Source organism: Strix uralensis, chromosome 1 (genome assembly GCF_047716275.1).
Source record: "Strix uralensis isolate ZFMK-TIS-50842 chromosome 1, bStrUra1, whole genome shotgun sequence".
Classification (NCBI taxonomy): Eukaryota; Metazoa; Chordata; class Aves; order Strigiformes; family Strigidae; genus Strix; species Strix uralensis.
In genome coordinates, this window is record NC_133972.1 from 3081841 (window position 1) to 3099902 (window position 18062).

General features: G+C 41.8%; 1 protein-coding gene across 7 annotated transcripts in view; it reads right to left on the bottom strand.

The window, feature by feature from the left end:
- Positions 1-2446: 2446 nt before the first annotated feature.
- Positions 2447-18062, bottom strand: part of SNAP47 (synaptosome associated protein 47) — a 30350-nt gene continuing 14734 nt past the window's right edge. For 2 of the 7 annotated variants that reach the window (XM_074867250.1, XM_074867062.1), the window contains 2 exons: positions 14593-14723; positions 5260-9604 (listed from right to left, as the gene is read on the bottom strand). In XM_074867250.1, coding sequence (XP_074723351.1) covers positions 9395-9604; positions 14593-14723 — 341 coding nt within the window. In that variant the 3' untranslated portion in view covers positions 5260-9394. Of the gene's footprint in view, positions 5076-5259; positions 9605-10480; positions 11337-13508; positions 13827-14592; positions 14724-16883; positions 16935-18062 lie in introns of those variants that run through there. The other 5 variants (XM_074867158.1, XM_074867343.1, XM_074867517.1 and 2 more) reach the window with 5 other exon arrangements.

Below are 18062 nucleotides of genomic sequence, written 5' to 3' on the forward strand. Positions count from 1 at the left end.
ATCCTCGTTTTGAGTTGATACAAAGGGAGCATGCCCAAAGTGAGCATAAAGTTCAAGAGAGAGGATCTGAATTAAATCCCAAGCAATGTGCATGGCTGACAGTCTGTAGCAGTACCAGAAATGAAACCTGATCATTTCTGATCTTCCACCTCCAGTTTCCTTCTCCTCTCTGAAACAGTCCCATCCTACCCAGCACAGCAGATTTCTTCTTCCAGAAATCTCAAGCACTGTTTCCCCACTCCATCCTGATATAATCCAGTCCACCAAAGCTCATTCTTTGCTGTCAGCTCCTGAATAGATTCTCGACCAGCAAAACCAGGGTCTACACCCAAACCTATGCCACCCTTTTGAGAGGCAAAAGCCCCATTGCTCTCCCTCTTCCTTACTACTGTCTCACCCGATGAGCATCCTTAGGGTTCAATGGTTTAGCTGTCACACAAAAAGCCAGGGCGGTTCTAGCTCCATGTTTTTTTTTCTCCAAAGTGCACCAAATCCACAGTGCTAAGCAGGAAAGCTGAGAACAGCAGCGCCCATGGCTAACGCTTTTGGGAACCAGACAGTATAAGCCTTAACTCCATACTAGCAGCTGCAACAGGCTGGTATGGCCAAGGTGCAGTCAGCTCTAAGGCAATAGCTTATGACACCATCATCCGTTTGGCTTAATCCATTTGGTTTAAATACATCCAGGATCTAATTAAGCGCTTAGGAAACAATCAAAAAATGCCAGAATCCTGAACTTGGGCTTCTTAATTTTGGTGTTGAACTACTTTAACCCCTCTGCTGGCAAACCGTAACAGGGTTAAAATCTGCTGGTTTAAAATTAAACCACTTGACACAAGCCAGGGTGGACTTTTAAACCCTTAAGCAAACACTTTTCCTCTTCAAACAGGAGGCAGCTTGAATCCAGGGTGCTTGTTTTGTCTTCAGTGTGCCCTGGTTCACACGCAGCTGGCCCCACCCGGCGTAAGTACCTCGATGAGGCAAAATGCTCGCCAGTGGCAGCACGGGCTCACTGGGCACTGCTGCCACAGGGATGAGGCTGGTGGGCAAAGCCTAAGCCAGCACACTTCCCACCAGGTCCACAATGCACAGCCCAAGCAGCCCCATCAGGAGCCTCGTGCCGAGTTGCAAACACACGAGCCCGGGGTGGTAGATGAGCCAAGCACCGTTTATTCTGCAAAGCCCAGCTGTTAAACCTATGACTAGGACCATTACAAAATTATTTTTCCCTCTACCAGGCTGAGGTTTGACATCGTTCACACACAGCGAGCAGAGGCAAGGGATACTGCTGCCATGGTTTGTCATATTAAAAAGTAAATACAGCCAATTTCTCTCCCAAGCGCTCTTCCCAGGGGCAGGCTTCAACATTTGCAAGCAGCTTTGCTCCATTTCCTTCTGTGAAGAGCATACCAGTGGTTTCAAAGCACTGGCTTTAGAAACACAGACAGCTATTATGAGGCTTTGGTTAATTAATTGCCTGAAAAAAGCTCCTTACACCACTTGTCTGAGGATTGCAAAATGCCATGTTTATTACCAGTTTCAATGATTCCACAGGAGACATTCAAACTCCTATGCAGAAATACGTTTAAGCTCCAGGCATTTCAGGCTCACTCATCCCTGCCATGAACACACATTGGATTATACACCCACCATATGACACAATACAATCTAGTTCTGTTTTGCAGGAGCTGAAAAGCCTTCCCAAATAAAAGCTATTTGTTTTTTAGGTTAGAACCTCTCTTATTAGTTTTTTCCTTATATCTCTTAACAACAAAGCCCCTCACTTTTCACATTGTAGTAAAAGACCTGCAAAGAACTAACAAACTGCATATGAAAGGCAAAAGTTATCCTAGAAGTATGTCTCTAAGTCTCACGTAGATAACATGTCAGTGAAGAATGAAGCACGAGAATATTGTCTGGCACAGTACCAGCTGCACCTTCCCCTAAGGAGCATTGGTCCAGATCTGCGACATAATTTGGAAAATAATGGTGCTTGGGTTTAAAGTAAAAGGGAACTTAGGAGGCTCTAAGCACTTTTGTCAATAACAGAAGCTGTATTACTACATAGTAAGAGAAGTCTTGATCAGAGTGAAATATTTATACACGTGTACCAAGAAGTTGTTTGAATTGTGACATGTCCGAGCAGTTCTTAGTCCACTCTATAAGAGCTGGAGCAGTTCCTACGCCACAGTCTCCAGGACAGAGTACACTGTGCTGACATTCACCCCTTCACTGTCCAGCTGAGGACAGCTGACATTCACATTGATAATATTCCACCAGTCAATATTTTCCTTTTTTTTTTTTTTTTTTCATTAGAAAAAGCCTATCCTAAAGCCCAGCCCTACACGAAGCGCTACATTAAATTGTGTTCCACGGTATGACAAAGGGGTAGATAAAGAGTATTTTTACTGCAACTTCTCAGCCAAGTGAATAACAAGAGAGAAGATCACTATTCCAAGATATTTAATATGGAGAAATTACAGACTGAAAGTCCTCCGGGCACATGAAGTTCAGCTAATGCACAGCTCTAGAATGGGTCACTTCTTACAAACAATATCACAATTTTTTGCTTTAGCGTGGACATGTTGGACTAACACAAACCACAAAATACTGAATCAGATGCAACAGCTAGTGTTAAAAACCACAACAATAAAAAGTATGGCACAAAGAATGCTAAACTAAATGACATGTAATTAGTATTTACTTTTGGCAATCCTGGTTTGGACTAATTCAGTTCAGAGACTCGTCCCCAGTCAGCACCAGGTTCAGCTGACACACATTTTGTGCAAAGTATACTTTTAAATTCGTGAAATAATTACTTTTGTAAACATATCTTCCTTCCACAGCAAACCAACAGTGATTTGGGGACCAGAAACAAACAAGAGAACCCCAGACATTATTTTATTTCACAGTACATAGAATGTATGTGTATATAATCGCCATATTCAGCAAGTAGGTAAAGTGCATGCCAATAACAACTTGGACTGTAAATTAAGAACTTGCAGTGCAGAAGTACACTTTACTCCAATACTAACAAACTAATATGAAGTAATACAAAACAAGGTAGAGTAAGATCTTGAAAACAACATACTCTATGTGATTTACTGTACCGTTCTTCAAAAGGTAGGCTGCATTATTCTGAAACTGGAAAATTTCACACCAGCTATCAGTGGAATAAACAATTGAAAGCTTCACTAATTAAAAATATTGCACCAAAGTGTTGCATTTGAAAGCAATAGAAGAAGAATTTTTTAATATAAAAACACTTTAAAAAAAAAAAAAAGACATATTACAACAGCTACTTTGAACTAAAATAGCTGGTAGACTGTAGGAACTGATGAAATGTGAGTTCTCTGCCACAGGCAATAGATATATGGATTAACTGGAATCTCTAGTATATAGTGTGAAGTTAAGTTAGGGGCGGAAAAGGTCTCCACTGTCCTGTAGTCTCCATGGAGCCAACTGTAAACTCAACAAAACCTATCAGACAACAATTCACAGTATTCCGTTTTATTTTAGAAATACAGGTCTACAAGAAGTCTTGAAATGCTTTACCACCAGTTAGTGCAAATAAATAAAAGCCACAAGATAGATGGATGTACCACAACTATCAAGTGTTGTACAGATGTCTACAGCTTCGACCATAGGCCCCTCAGCCTGTGAGTCTGGAGTAGACACATAAAAACCACATGATGGGAGCACAACTCATGAAGTTCCCATTTAGAGAGTCAGAGACGAATGGTAGGGAGGTCCTTGGAAAATGAAGGACAGAGAAGTAAAGGGACAAGAGATCTTCCACTAACATCCACCAGAGACGTGGCAGCCCAGATCCAACGTGGTATTTAGGGACCACCCTAACTGAAAGCTATGTTCATGATGCTCTGAGGACACTGCATCCCATGTCAGACTATTACCAAAAATAGAAACCCACTGTGTGCAAGTGAGGGATATACAAATGGCAAACTCCAAGAACTGAATAAAAAAATCACTTCCTCCACTCTAAAATCATCGCTACCTCCGCAGTTTAAAGGGGAAAAATAAAACACCCACAAATACATAGATGATCATCAAAGATCAGCATTCCCTTTTTGGAAAGCAGAAGCATGGATTTAACTTTGACACTTACTTTTTATAAGTGACTTAAGTAAGCAAAACATTTATTGAATGGCCAAAAAAAAAAACCAAACTGCTCAATAAGTAGATGTATCTACCAATACATGCACATCAACTAACCTTCTTCCCTTGATTTCCCAGGATATGGCAACAGACAGCTGTGGCCACTAAGTCTTCATTACTCTTATAAAATTTCTGGGTACATTAAAAGAATGATTGAAACCTATTAAAACTATTTGCTCAGAGAACACAAGGTTTTATCACCATCATTTGCTCACCTCAGCATTAACTTACACAAAAAAGCCTCAATGACTTGCAGTTGGACATCTGGCCCTTAGTTCAGCTATTAACTATTTTAAAGAAAGACCTTGAGAGAGAATTAATAGGCTGTAATCATCTAAAGTAGTCTCATATGCAGTTCATTTCTCCTTCACTTCTTCGTTGCAGTAAAAAAAAACAACTTTCAAAAGCAGCAACATAAAAAAGCACATAAAAGTTGATTCAGATTTGTATCACATCCCTTCATATTTACAGTTTTTCTGTAGTAAAGAATCCACTATCACTGTTTCACCACAATTAAAAGTCTTGGCCTTTTTAATCCTAAACCAGCCTTCAAACATCATTCAAGTCTGGAAACATTTTCAAAACCCTCAGGAACTCGACAATAGCAGCATCGTATTCCAGACAATATTGCAAACACCTCCCATGCAATCAAATTGTCTATTAAAGAAACAGTCTTGGAAAAATACGGTTCCCCGAACGTTCCTCTTGATACCATCCCCTGTGGCTCCTGCAGGAGCTACGTTAGTTTCTTTATTCTGCGGTTCTGCTTGTCAATATTCAGCGTCGCGCGGTCCACGGAGGTAGTGATGGAATCAAGAGCTTCATCCTGTCTCTCCAGCTCGGCTTCTGTCTCCAAGGCAAGGCCCTTCAGCTTCTTTAGTATCTGTCAGAAGAAAAGACTGAGAGCTTTCAGCGATCAACCAGCCAGTTCTTTGACAAAGGCAACAGACCCATGGCAATTAGTTATTTCATTGCTTTAAAGGACCAAATAATTTGCTGGAGTCTGCCTTGAAGCATACTGGTGTAAAGACACAGGTCTTGCTCCCATAAGCTGAACCGAGATGAACTAAACAATGAACAAAAGACCAGAAAAATCAAATCTGAAATGTTAGGGTTGGGGAGTGGGGGGGGGGGGGGATCAATTAGAAGTAAAAATCAGTGTAAACGTCAGCTTTTTGCTGGGTCTGTTAGTATCTCCTTGGTACGTCTGCATCTTAGAGCAGTAGCATGTCCTGAGATGTTGTGCACGCTGAGAGCCAATGCAGACAGAGAGCACGGCTGGTGCAAAGCCAGGAGGGGATCACGTGGCTGAAGGCGTAGCAAGGTTAGGCAGGGACCAGGTCAAAGGACAGAAAATGTTTTACTACAATCCACTAAAGAAAGAAGCGTCATTGGATGGAGCAGAAGGGAAAAAGTGAGACTTGGGCAACCAAACAAATAATTTTCAAGGGACTAGAGGGTGGTGTGGTATGAATGGACGTCAAGGCAGCCAAGAGGCTCACGCTGTACCCGAGATGAGAAACAACAGATGCACTGGCTACAGCTCTATTCCAGGCTGCAAGCATTATATTACATATCAACCGGTTTACACTACACTTCGCAAATTACTGTTCATACGTGGGACTGTAAGCAAACACCCTGAGCTACTCCAAGATTGTGAGGAGACCCTGTTGTCTGAAAAAGCCTATAGATACTGGTCCAAACAAGGCAGAAGCCTCTAAAGTGAAAGGAGAAAGCCAGGCTAATGAATTCTTAAGGCTAGGAGACATCTGTGCCGATAGCCTATGGCTTATGGGGCCTGCTCATCTTTAATTTTCAACAGTTCACACAACCAAGTCCAAGAGCAGAGATCCAAACAACACAAGAAAAATCTGTCTTAATTCCTTACCCTGTAACACTGGTCCCTTTTAGCAGCAGTCCCAGGCACGAGTTATATATCACTGCTTTTTCTTCCCTCTTGTGGCTACTCCCTTAACAAGCCTGGTTGCACAAACTGAAAGCACCTGCTTTCAGGCAAGCCTCAGCTGCCTTCCCTCGGATGTATCAGAGGGACATCTGGAAGCACCATATCATCCTGACTGGAAATCCAGCTTCTCAGTTGCTTCAGATCATAAAGGGGTTGTCTCTGCTGGCCTACATGATCTGCTGCCTCTGGCATCCACAGATGGGCCACGAGGATATCTCCACTCTGCCTGCTTAATAAGAGCAGTTTATCCAATCAATCGCAGTAACAGTCTCCAAGAAAGCGAATTACCCCAGCGCTATCCCACAACATCAACTGCTGTGACACATGAGCATCCAGGCAACGTTACTGAAGATACCAGAACTGCAGCCTGTCTAACAAAATAAATCTGTGGCTATTGGTAAAATAGGGAAAAAGAATTGTGCTCTATACATATTTAATTCTACTTTTTTCATAATAACTGGCAAACTCTGTTTTCTTGTTTTCCTTCTAGAATATATATAATCAGACCCCAGAAAGCTGCTGTGAAACATCAGCAACCCCTCTATCCACATGTGGGGCTGAATTCCACAGCAGTCCCATCATTTGCAGCTATGAAAGTTACTGGTTTGAGAAAAGCAGTGAGGAATATCATATCTAGCTGGAATGGCAGGGGAATTTTACGCAGACAAAATGCTTTGACTAAAGCTGGACGTCAGCCACAGTAGTGAGATTTATCTCGTAAAATATCTCTCAGCTCTTTCCATAAATCACTAGCAGCTAGAAATACGGCTGTGTGAATAACTGGTTTTGCAATTTGGCTGCCAAAGCAAAAATACAAAACAAACCATGGATCAAGCTTAATCTACCTTTTTCTGTTCTTACCAAAACTACAAGCTAAAACCCCCTCTGTTTCTCTTCCAAATGAAACACTTCAGGTTCTTTCACTGTAACAGGAAAGTGAGCCTGAATTCCCCAAACTGGAGGTGGTAGACGTGTGTAGGATACGCACCAAAAAGAAAAATTACATGATCCAATCTATCACGTATATGATTCAGAACACAGGTCTGGAATAAGGTCTTGCCTCTCCTGAAGAAGTAACTCTACTACTTGGAAAGGGGAAGTTCAGAGGTGGCTCTCCCTCAAGCCTTCCTTTGAGCTTCTTCTGCATACATTTTGTATATACAGACATACATATAAATACATAAAGTAGCCACTGCTACATGAAATAACTCCTACTATTCATAAAGTCATAGTATAATTAAGATTAGAAAAGACCTCTGAAGGTCTTCTAGTCCACTCCACCCAAGTAAGAGCAGGGCCAGCTTCAATGCTCAGCTGAGAGAAGATTACAGGGTTTCAGCCTCCACTCCAATAAACTAGTATAAAGAATTAAAAGTTTAAGAGAGAAGAGACCTCACTCCTTCAGTATATCCTAAAGGATGGCAGTGAAAAGCAAGTGCTTCATCATTTGCAGATGATTTAAAGATGGTTCACACTGATATTTTTTCAGCAAGTTTACTAAAAAGTTTTATCCAAGAGCATCCCAAAGTTTGTTTTCCAGCACAGCAGAACAAAAGCAGCAGCAGCTGCCAACGCTTTCTAGATCACGGCTCAGCTCGACAGGTGCTCCAGGATGGTCCCTCTGGCCGTTCAACACCTCCACCTTTTGCTGCACTAAGGCACATGCTTCTGGAGGTTTATCACCGAGCACCCTCAGTAGTGTGGTAAGTTCAACTTTCCTGAGCCGTGTCCCAGCACATGAATTTGTGAAATTCATTGAGGCGAGCACATAAGGTCAACGTGGTGACATGTGGTGCAAGCCTCCAAGAGTGCCATGCAGCAAAGCAGGGGTTGGCAGGAGAGGATGCAGAAAGGAAGCAGGGACACTCCTCCTTCCCCACCTCTCCAAGAGCCACCCAATTTATTTGTAAATCAAAATTGTGCCAAAAAAGGCCCAGGTTTAGCAGGAAAACCAGTTTTAGTTTCAAACCAGATTACTTTTGATAGCATTCACTACAGCATAGTTAACATTTAAAATACAGAAAGAGACACAATTGTTGAGAACAGAAAAGCTTTTAAAATGTGAAAGCAGTAAAATGGAAGCTCAGTCAGCTACAGGGCTCTGCTCAGCTCACCTGCCAATTAGGCTCTGCCTTGAAACGAAGCAGGCAATGACGGTGTGGTTACTCACACACAAAAATAAAAGACAAGCGGCTCACTTTTATCTGTTAATTTGCTTTGCCTAAGAGAGTTTGGTAATAAATCCCTTAACCCTTTCTCTGTCAGCATCTTCAACTGTTCAGTGCGGCTGCTCAATCCAATGGGACCTGAAATGGTTAACATGCTTTTCCACCACAGCCCACAGAGCTTGCTGGAAAGAGTTACTGGAATCTGAAGTCTGGCCAAAGCTGGTCACTATTTTTGCAAAGCAAAATGATGGCAAGATGTCTAGTTATCACTGCTCCAGTTCTGTCAGCTGCTCAGAGCAGCAGTGCCTTCTGTGCCAGCACGTAATTTGGACAGCAAACCAAGCCATAAAAACTCAGCGTGAAACTCTATCTGTTACACAAAGCCAAAGAGCAGGTATGAGCCCATCAAAGATTCACTTTAAAGGCACATTTCCTCAGGCACTGGTCAATCTCACGTTGAGACAACCTCAGATTTATGCCACCAGATTATAATTTGGAAAGTCTGATTTATCCTTGTGGCTCAGCCACAGATTTTCTGTGCAAATCCAGGCAAGTTACCTAATATTCCCACGCAGAGTTCTCGCTGTAAAAAACAAGGAAGCGCTCTGCTCTCCAAATCCGCCCTGTGTCAAGCGTTCAACTACAGCAGACTCGGGCCTTGCTGGGGGGAGAGTTGTCCATCCAAGCTCTGTACCTCAAATCCTCGCACAGACTACAGGGACCTAGACAACGCAGTGCACTTCAGGTCATGATTCACCTGCTCTATTTTATGTACCTGCTTAAAGTTCAGGAGTTGCCCATTCCTCTCTGCTTTGGCTCAAGTGAGAGCTGAGCAACCGGTTTAGTTGGAGCAGAGACACAAATGGGATGATGGGAGAGGACTCCAAGCCCGTGAACCTACTCAGTACTTAGCCCTACTACTTTCTCATTTTGCCACACCACCTGAAGAGCTAAACTCAAAGTGTCAGGCACTGTACAAACAAAGATTGTATCCTAAAGATCTTACAATGGAGACCTCAGTTTGGTTTGGGTCCCGAGATGCCATCATAATAACATAATTTAGCTAAACTTTGAGAAATATGATCTACCCTCTCAATACATTTGAGTATCCAGCAGTAAAAATAAGATACAGAAAGCATCGTTGTGCAGGAGGCATTGCCAGTTGTAGTCTGAACTCCCTGAAATCCTCCCCGAGATCCATTCCATTATCTCTGTGCAACTGAAGTCCGAATTTGAAGCAGAGCACAGATAACCAGAAATGGCTCTTGAGTGCAGCTTTCCCAGCCAAATTCACCTGTTATGAGGAAACAAAGAACTGGCATTTGCAGTACTCTGAACCAGGGTGCAAACAGAGGTTTTGACAGTGATAACGTATCATGACTTCATACAGTGCTTCACCTCTGTGCTGAACATATTTCAGGTGAGCAAGAAGCAAGGACAACACCTAAAATATTACAATTCATAGTCCCATCATAAACTCAAGCCCACAATAGGGGTTGAGTGATCTTTTGCCAAAAATATTAAGAGGCCTGTCCACATGCTCTCCTGTAGCACCTGGAAATGGGCAAGGAGACAGTAGAGAGTGGAAACATCTTAAACCACTGTAACACAATTTACTAGAGGGCATTCATCAATGTCTCACAAGACAAGCGCAACTTGCCGTAACAAAAATCTATGAATTTACGTCGCTTTAACATGCTTCCTGTTTGGGATTGCTGTTATCAGCCGGTAGCTATGCAAAGCACAGACGTTCCTTCTGCTTGATCCCAAGTGGTGTCTGGTGTACAAATACCCAAGCTCTACACCAGCCACTTGCAAAAGGGCTTCTGCCTGCTCTTGAAAATCAGGCTGTCTCCTGTAGCACAAAACTTCTGAGCACAGAAAACATGGGAATAGGCAAGTTTAACAGGACAGCAGGTCCCTTGTATCTGAAGCACGCAAAAGCAGACAAATTTTAAAGGATCAGCTCTTTTGAGCCAGTGGCTATTTGGACAGTATGGAAGGGTCACTGTTTACTATCTTATTCTTAGTGGCTGATTTCTCCCGTTATTTCTTCTTGGGCTGATACAGAAGTCTGATTTTTATTTACTTTCTCAGAAAGTACTAAGCACTCATGGTGCCACTATCACTGGTCTTGTCTGGAAAAAAATGCTCAAGCAGCTCCACAGGCTTAACTACCACCTTTTATTTTGGTACCATCAAATACTTAAGTTACACACAAGCAAATACAAAGTGTTAGTTGTGAGGACCTCAGTTCTCTCCCTGTATTGTGCTTTCCAAAAAATAAATCCCAGGCATGGTCATTACACGTGTCTCTTAAGATCAGTTGTCTGTTGATTGCTATAGGCCATGGAACAAGGCCATCCTATGAGCAAATTTGCTATTTAGCACTTGGAATGAATGGTTCCTCAACAAAAAGCTTTTTCTCTGACCTAACGGTTGCCATTTCCTGAGTTGAGGGCATGATAAAAGGGTAAATAAACACTGAAGAGACTCTGAAAGTAGCGAAGGACTGAAATGGAACCATCTAGACCCAAGAAGACATCGAGGAAGCAAACGTCAAAAAGACATGCACCGGGATGTGTTTTTTTTCCCAGATGTTACAGAATTAAGTTCTTTAATACTATCTCTATTTTCATGGCATATGCAATCTGCAGACAGTAAATATCAGGGCAACAGTTCTTTGGCAGGAACGTTTTCAGAAATTGGAAAGCACTGGTTTGGCAAAATAAATTCACATTTAGTGAATTTCCCCCACTCGACCACAACCCTTAAGCTAATATTACCATATCCCCTTTCACACCCGGTGCCATTATGTCAGCCACAGCGGGGCCGTGGGCAGAGACTCAGCCAGACCACAGGAACTTCGTAGGCTTCTTTCTCCATCTCTGTAGCACAGCTAAGGATCACAGCTCACACTGCCACAAACTCTGTGTTTTTTAACATAAACATCCCTTCATGAAGTCCTGGTGAGGTCTGCTACTCAGGCACCCAATCACAACTGCAGAATCTCAGGGCTTCCAGCTCTAATGGAAGGAATTTAGCATCATTCAACAATTCCTGTTGCAAAACATCTATTATTACTACTGCAAGTACTTTGAGGAGAGAGGAAGAGCAACATCTATTTGTCTGTTCATCACAAATTCCTCTTACTTCTCCAACTTCAAAAGTTCTGCTGGACTTACCCCCATCACAAGTAATGAGGGGGACAAAGCCGAGCTCTTCTGGGTTTTGTGATTTATTTTTTTTTTTTTTTAAAAAAAAAAAACAAGTGCTGGCATTACAGATAATCAAAGAATAAAAGATCATAATCCTCAAGAGAGGAAACTGCTCAGAAAAAACACTGTAGTTATCAACACAGGGACCTCAAATACCTTTCATTCATTCATGAAAGTATGATGCCACAAGTACCGTTCTCTTCGATGCATGTTAATGCTTTACACTTGTAACTGTTTTCCCCCTTTACTCTCTAAATGCTTTGCAAATGTGATTAACCATCATCCTGCTCACTTCCCAAATGGAAAGCTGAACTGAAGCAGTGGAGAGAAGCTCTCTGGGAGCAACTGCATCAATGAAAGACAAGCCCTGGCTGCAGGCTAAAACTAAGCGACTATGAGACTATAGGCAGTGCTCATTGATGAGACATGTTTGGAGAAAAAAGGACAAAGCAGGAGGCTACACCTCAGCAAGGAGCACCCTACAACCTAGCTCATGACTGACTGCTTTAAGGCCACACAGCTCAAAATGAGACAAAGCTCCTGGTTCCCTGCCCTGCTTTGTATTTATGGACTTAACCCACTTCTCATCTATAAAATGACTGAATATGGCAAATACAATCTTAGATAAAGCCTTGACATACCTTAGAGAAGCATTAAATGTCCTGCTCAGATGTAGTTTCAAGATCTTTACCTCAATGCTGCTAGGGGTTCAATACCAGAAAGGCTTTATACGGCGTTTACCACGATGCTGCCCTTGAACCCCATTAGAATACATCCCCAACCTCTATACCTTTCAAATCTGACTTTACTGGTAGGAAGTGCCCCCTTCAATCACGTTTTCCTTCACTTCCACATCTTTACACTTCCCCTCTAAACCTCACCACATTCTCTCTTAACAGAACTGAAAGATCCTGAGCTATTTCACTCTGCTTTGTGCTTTAGAGCAATGAGAAAAAGCAATGCTTCGGGGGGGAGCAGCTGGGGAGAGAGGAGTTTCTACAAGATGAGCCTTCATTTCCATGTCACAAGATGGAAGACGCTGAACTCCCTTATCCTCTCCTTCTCCAGGTCACAGCCAACTGCTTTGATAATATCAAGCATCAACAAAGGCTGGTGTTCAACCGTCAAGAACTGGCCCTGGGGAAGCAATTCCTCAAGAGTCTCTTCTGCAAGGTGTAGCAGAATGTGTCTTCAGTTGTAGCCCATGACCAACAACCCTTCATAACGCATTTAGCTTTTCTGCTTTTGGCTGCAAATCAGAATTATAGTGCTGAAAAGCTCACATCTAAGGGAGGAACAACTAGTCCTTCTAAATACATAACAGCTGCACAAAGTGTATGCATGCATGAATAACAGATTGCTGATATTTGTACAACTGCAGTTGAGAAATACTCTCCTTCAAGATCCTCCAAAAGGTCAACGCTGCTTCAGAAAACGCTTATTTTTTGATGAAATGGTAGATTATGGAGATAAGCTCTTTAAAAGATGAGAAGGGAGAATGATTAAATGGTGAACAGTCCATTTTGTTTTTCAAAAAGCCCAAATAAGATATTTCAGTCGAAAGCTCTTGATTATATCTTGGTACTGAAGCAAGTTTTGGTCTAAAACTGTGCATTTATGTGGTGACTCCTAGTAAGAAAAACTAACAGGAGTTTTATAGGAATTACAGCATGTACCTTAAAATTGTTAATGACTGGAATGATGATTAAAGAGGCCTGACTCTCAGGGAACAGGTGCTCAGCAGTTATTCGGAAAAAAAATCAGACTAATTCTTGGCCTGTCAGTTTGGCATTCAGATCCTCTCCCCACCCACACCATCCCACAAGCTCACCCCAAATCATTAACTGGCTTAAAAACTCTTGTCTTGGTGTGGTATAAATAAACACCAGACCTGTCTTTTGAGCTCTAGTTAATTTTGAAAGTGTTTTGTTTTGTTTTAAATAACGCTGGCCATCTAACACTGTTTCTAGTCTACCATCCAACACAGAGCATTTCAGAAATTTCTGAAATTAACCTTCTGCACCAGCTAAACTCTTACTTATCCAACTGTTTTGCTTAATTTTAATAAATAGATTTTTCCTGCAAGAAGCTTTCATTTTTAGCCACTCAAGCCACTAAGTGCTTGTGGCTCTGAAATGTACTCAAGCTAACAGAAGTTGCTGTATTCTAATTCCCAACTATAAAATAAAAGAAGGAGGCTGGAAAACTGCAGTCTTGGCTAAGAGGCAATGGAATTAGCAAAGACTTCACATAATGCTATCACCAAGCTACAGGTGGAATATCAAAGAGAAGAAGATGCTATAGGGGAAAAAAAAAAAAAAAAGAATAAAGTTTAATCTTCAATCACACCTTGTGATGTGGCTGTGATCACCACCACTAAACATATTTTAATGGAAAAACCATGAAAACCGTACTCCTTTGCTTTTCAGGTTAGTTCACTCTTTCCAGATCAACCACATACTAGTGAAGAGGGTTTCTTCACTAAAAGTTCTGAATGTCAGCTATGAGATAAATTCCTTAAAGAGTCATTTAAAGGAACAATATCAGACCGGATTACTTTAAATAAATATTTTTTTCTAATAAAATCTTCAACCTATATCCTCTTTATTAATTTGCTAGACTGTATACTTATTTTCTAACTACAAGTTCTCTCTTTGTTCAGCTTTGTGGACGTTTCTGAAACAGAACTGCTACCCCTTACTAAAAAGAATAAGGTAGCATAGGGAAAACACAAAAAAGATGAAAATTATTTAATTGTTAAACCTCTTATTCTTCAGAAAAAAACAGGTTATGGTTAAGGATTTTCCTTGGATTATAATTCTATCACTTAATACGTTTTGCTGATAATCCCTGATTTGTTCAAAATAGTTAAAAAGAAATAGAAAGTTATCAGTGCACTTTAATCACAGGCTTGATTAACTAATTTTTTTAATATGCCCATCTACATTTAGGTAGAAGAATATTTTGTTAAGGACAATGACTATGCTTCTGATGATGAAAATGCATGTTATTAGGGAAGCAGAGGGAGTGAAACAACTCTTATCAAAGTTATCTCAGTTTATACCTGTTTAAGCTCTTGTGCTTCTTCCTGGGAGATCTTCTCTTGCTTCTGCAGCTGAACCTCGTCATTGTCCATCCCTTCTCCACCTCCCAACAGAGAGCAGGGCTGCACCACGCCTCCCAGGAGTCCTGTGGCTGCAAGAGAAATTCCCGTGGTCAGACTGCCATCTCCTGTACCCATGGGGAGGACTAGTGCTACTATCAAACTGGTTGACCTCTACTTTGCTCCAAAGCAGTCTGCGAGGGGACAAGCGCACTCAGAGAAGCCTAACCCAACCTTGCTCGTTAAGCTATGTTCTTCTAGAAAGGATTCAAGCTGTATTTTGTACAACACCTAACCTGGAGGTGACCAGGCTGCCGAGAGATGACTTATTATTAAAGGCAGCATTTGGAGAACGGGTTGATTTTGGGCTGTGGGGATTCATCTGAACAGAAAGCAAAGAAGCAGCAACACACTCCCAATCAGATAAATGAGGATTCTCCACCTGCTGCTTCTTCGCTCTTTAATCTTTTTATTTAAAGAATTTAAAAGTGATGGATCAGGGACAGAGCCCAAGAGTCAAGTCAGCAAACCCCTGAAACAGAAGGGCAACACTGACGCTAACAACCACCCCCAGCTAAGCGGCGTGGACGCAATCCCTCATGTAACATGCCACCTGTCCTTTATTTAAAGCATCAGCTCTTATTGCAGTATCTGATACTACCCAGTAGGGTAGCAGGGACGTGCTGCAAGGAAAGGTTGTTATTTCTAATGCAGATGGGTGCTAAACACCCGAGACACAGCTTGGCTCCTAGAGGCGCTTCAAACATCTCCGAAGCTCTCCCCCTTAAAGAGGTACCAAGGAGGAAGATAACGCTACTGCTGCCACCTGTGAGCATGTGGCCTGACCCAGCGCAGGACAATGACAGCGGCTCTCATGTACATCAGGACAGAAAGAACATCAGATGCCAGAGCCCGCTGCCAGGCTGAAGAGCTGGTGCCCAGCTGGCTGGCCAACTGACAGCGTACACCCGACCGCTTTGGATAGCATTACTGCCCCACGAAAAGGGAGACAAAAGCTAAACCCAAAGTACCAAATCCTAAATCCCTCTCAAGTAATTACTGCAAACTCATAATCCCTGCAATTATTCGGTTATCAGCCCGAGTCACTGAACTCGGACACCATCAAGATTTAAGACAAGCAAGTCATTCACTCTACTAGTGTTACCCCGTGCAAATGCTCCTCGTATTCAGAGAGCCTAAGAGCCAGGCACTGAAAAATGCTGCTTATGGTAAATTACTGTCATGGTCTCCCTCAGAGGACAAAGTGGGGAGGGAACAACAGACCTTCCCACGGCAGCAAACAGCCAGACAAGATTCTTTGTGTTTATCAGCTGAGTGTCACCATATGCTAATTATTTCATTAAAAACAAGAAATCTATCCATTCCACTCCACTAATATCGCTGAGGACAACAACAGGAGTGGGATATGACAGACGCACACAAAAAGAATGGCAGGAGGAAGGAGATCTGTCATTTCTCAGCAATTTTCTAGTTTAAAAAAAGGGGACAGAATGTAATAGAAAGGCAGAAACATTTAAAAAGCAATTTTGTTTCATCTGTGTTACACCCAGTTGGACTGGGAGACTCGCTGCCACCACGTGAGGGACGAGAAGCTACCAAATCTCAAATCACAAAGTGCTGGAAACTCATAATAATGAGAATATTCGGTCACAGGGGTAAGCAGGAAAAATTCAGCAGCCTCAAAAGGGATAAAAGACTGTGAATGCCAGTCTTTGGCTATAGGATTGAGACAGCACTGCCCTAGATTGTTATACTGCAGGCGCACTGTAGGATTTCTTGTGCTTTTTAATCCTGGGTAGCTGTTATCAGCCATTATTGAGAACATTATTGGCTAGGAAAGTACTGGCTTGATCCAGCACAGAAGAACCTCTGTTATAAAACAAACCTCGCTGCTCTGTCCTGAGCATTTAAACCCCCGTGCGGCTTGGTCTGAAAAAATACAGTCAGGAAAGACATGCAAAGCAACTAAGAATACTTTCAGATAATCTGGTGTGTCTAAAACTCTTCACAAATTCCTCTTCTAGGTGGAATCAAGCCAAAACTCTTAGGAAAGACGAGGGGTTTTTTGTATTTACTTATACAAGTGTGCAATATGCACAACTTTAAGGCAGGACTAGTATAAACAGACAGGATCCAGATGAGACGAGGACAGTTGTGGAAAAGTTCACGTCTCTGAGCTGCACCACTGAGGGCAAAGAATGCTCCGAGCCAGTTTGCAGAGACAGACATACCTCCATTGCAAGGATATTTCTCCTATAAGTCTCTGAATCAACATTCGCTATCTGAAAATAGACACATATATTTTATGTGTACACAGAGGCAGGCATGCATAATATAGACTTCCCCCCCCCCCCTCCCTGCTTTTAGGAAAAAAAAAAAAAAAGAAAAAAATTAAAAATCAGTATTTCCACCATGTGAACAGCCATGGAAAAACCCCAGAGGTTCAAACACAGTCCGTGACTGCCATCTTGTGACAGAGACAGACGGTGACGGACTCCGGGGAAGGAACAAACAGGGTTTTGGTGGAGCTGGAGAAGTCAGGATTTCCATAACCTCCAGTTTTCTTAACTGACATTTCCAAATTAAACAGTCAAAATGCAGGTGGGGGTAGGAGAGCAATATCCTTGACTCACTGACTCAGATGCAAACAGAGCAGAGCAGTGGGAAATTAAGCACAGTAGGGCTGTATAACCAATTATTTTATGTAACCAGTCTTAAGACCATCAGGAACTGAACACCAATTTGCTGGAATAACTCAGCGCTTAAGAAACCAGCAGGTTGTTTTTCCTCTAAGTTGTTGTGCTGACATTTTAGTGCCAGATGCCCAAGACTTACTTCCTTAAAAATTAACAAGCTTTTCCAAGCTATGGCCCTTGACAACTCATCAACAAGAGGACATTTTCCTCCCTGCTGAAGTCCAGTTTTAGCTTGGTGCACAGAAATAGGTTAATCCATTGTTTTATTGTATCACTTTTCTACTTATTTTTAATATACTGGCAATAAATCCATCCACCAATTTGTTCTTTTGTCATTTTTAGGAAAAAAAAAGGATTCAGGTGTGTTCATAGAAATAAATTCCTAACAGACAAAAATTCACCAGCTCTCCAAATGTATCCAGGGTTGGATTACAAAAACAAAAAAAAACAACCCCCCCAGGAATTTTAGAAGTAATAGTGGTAAGGAATGTCACTTATTGTTGTGAAAGAGTTTCAGTCTCCACTGTGTTATCTTAAAACGATTAAACTATGCATTCACCTAATCTGAGACTTAAAATCTACTAAATACAAACACCTGAACTTGCCCAATAACAAAATTCCATTTTTTTAAGACATGAAAATTAACATGATGTTTATCCGATGTTATTTATAAACTTCCCGGACTGGAATTTTGTTTTAAGCTTTCCACAATTA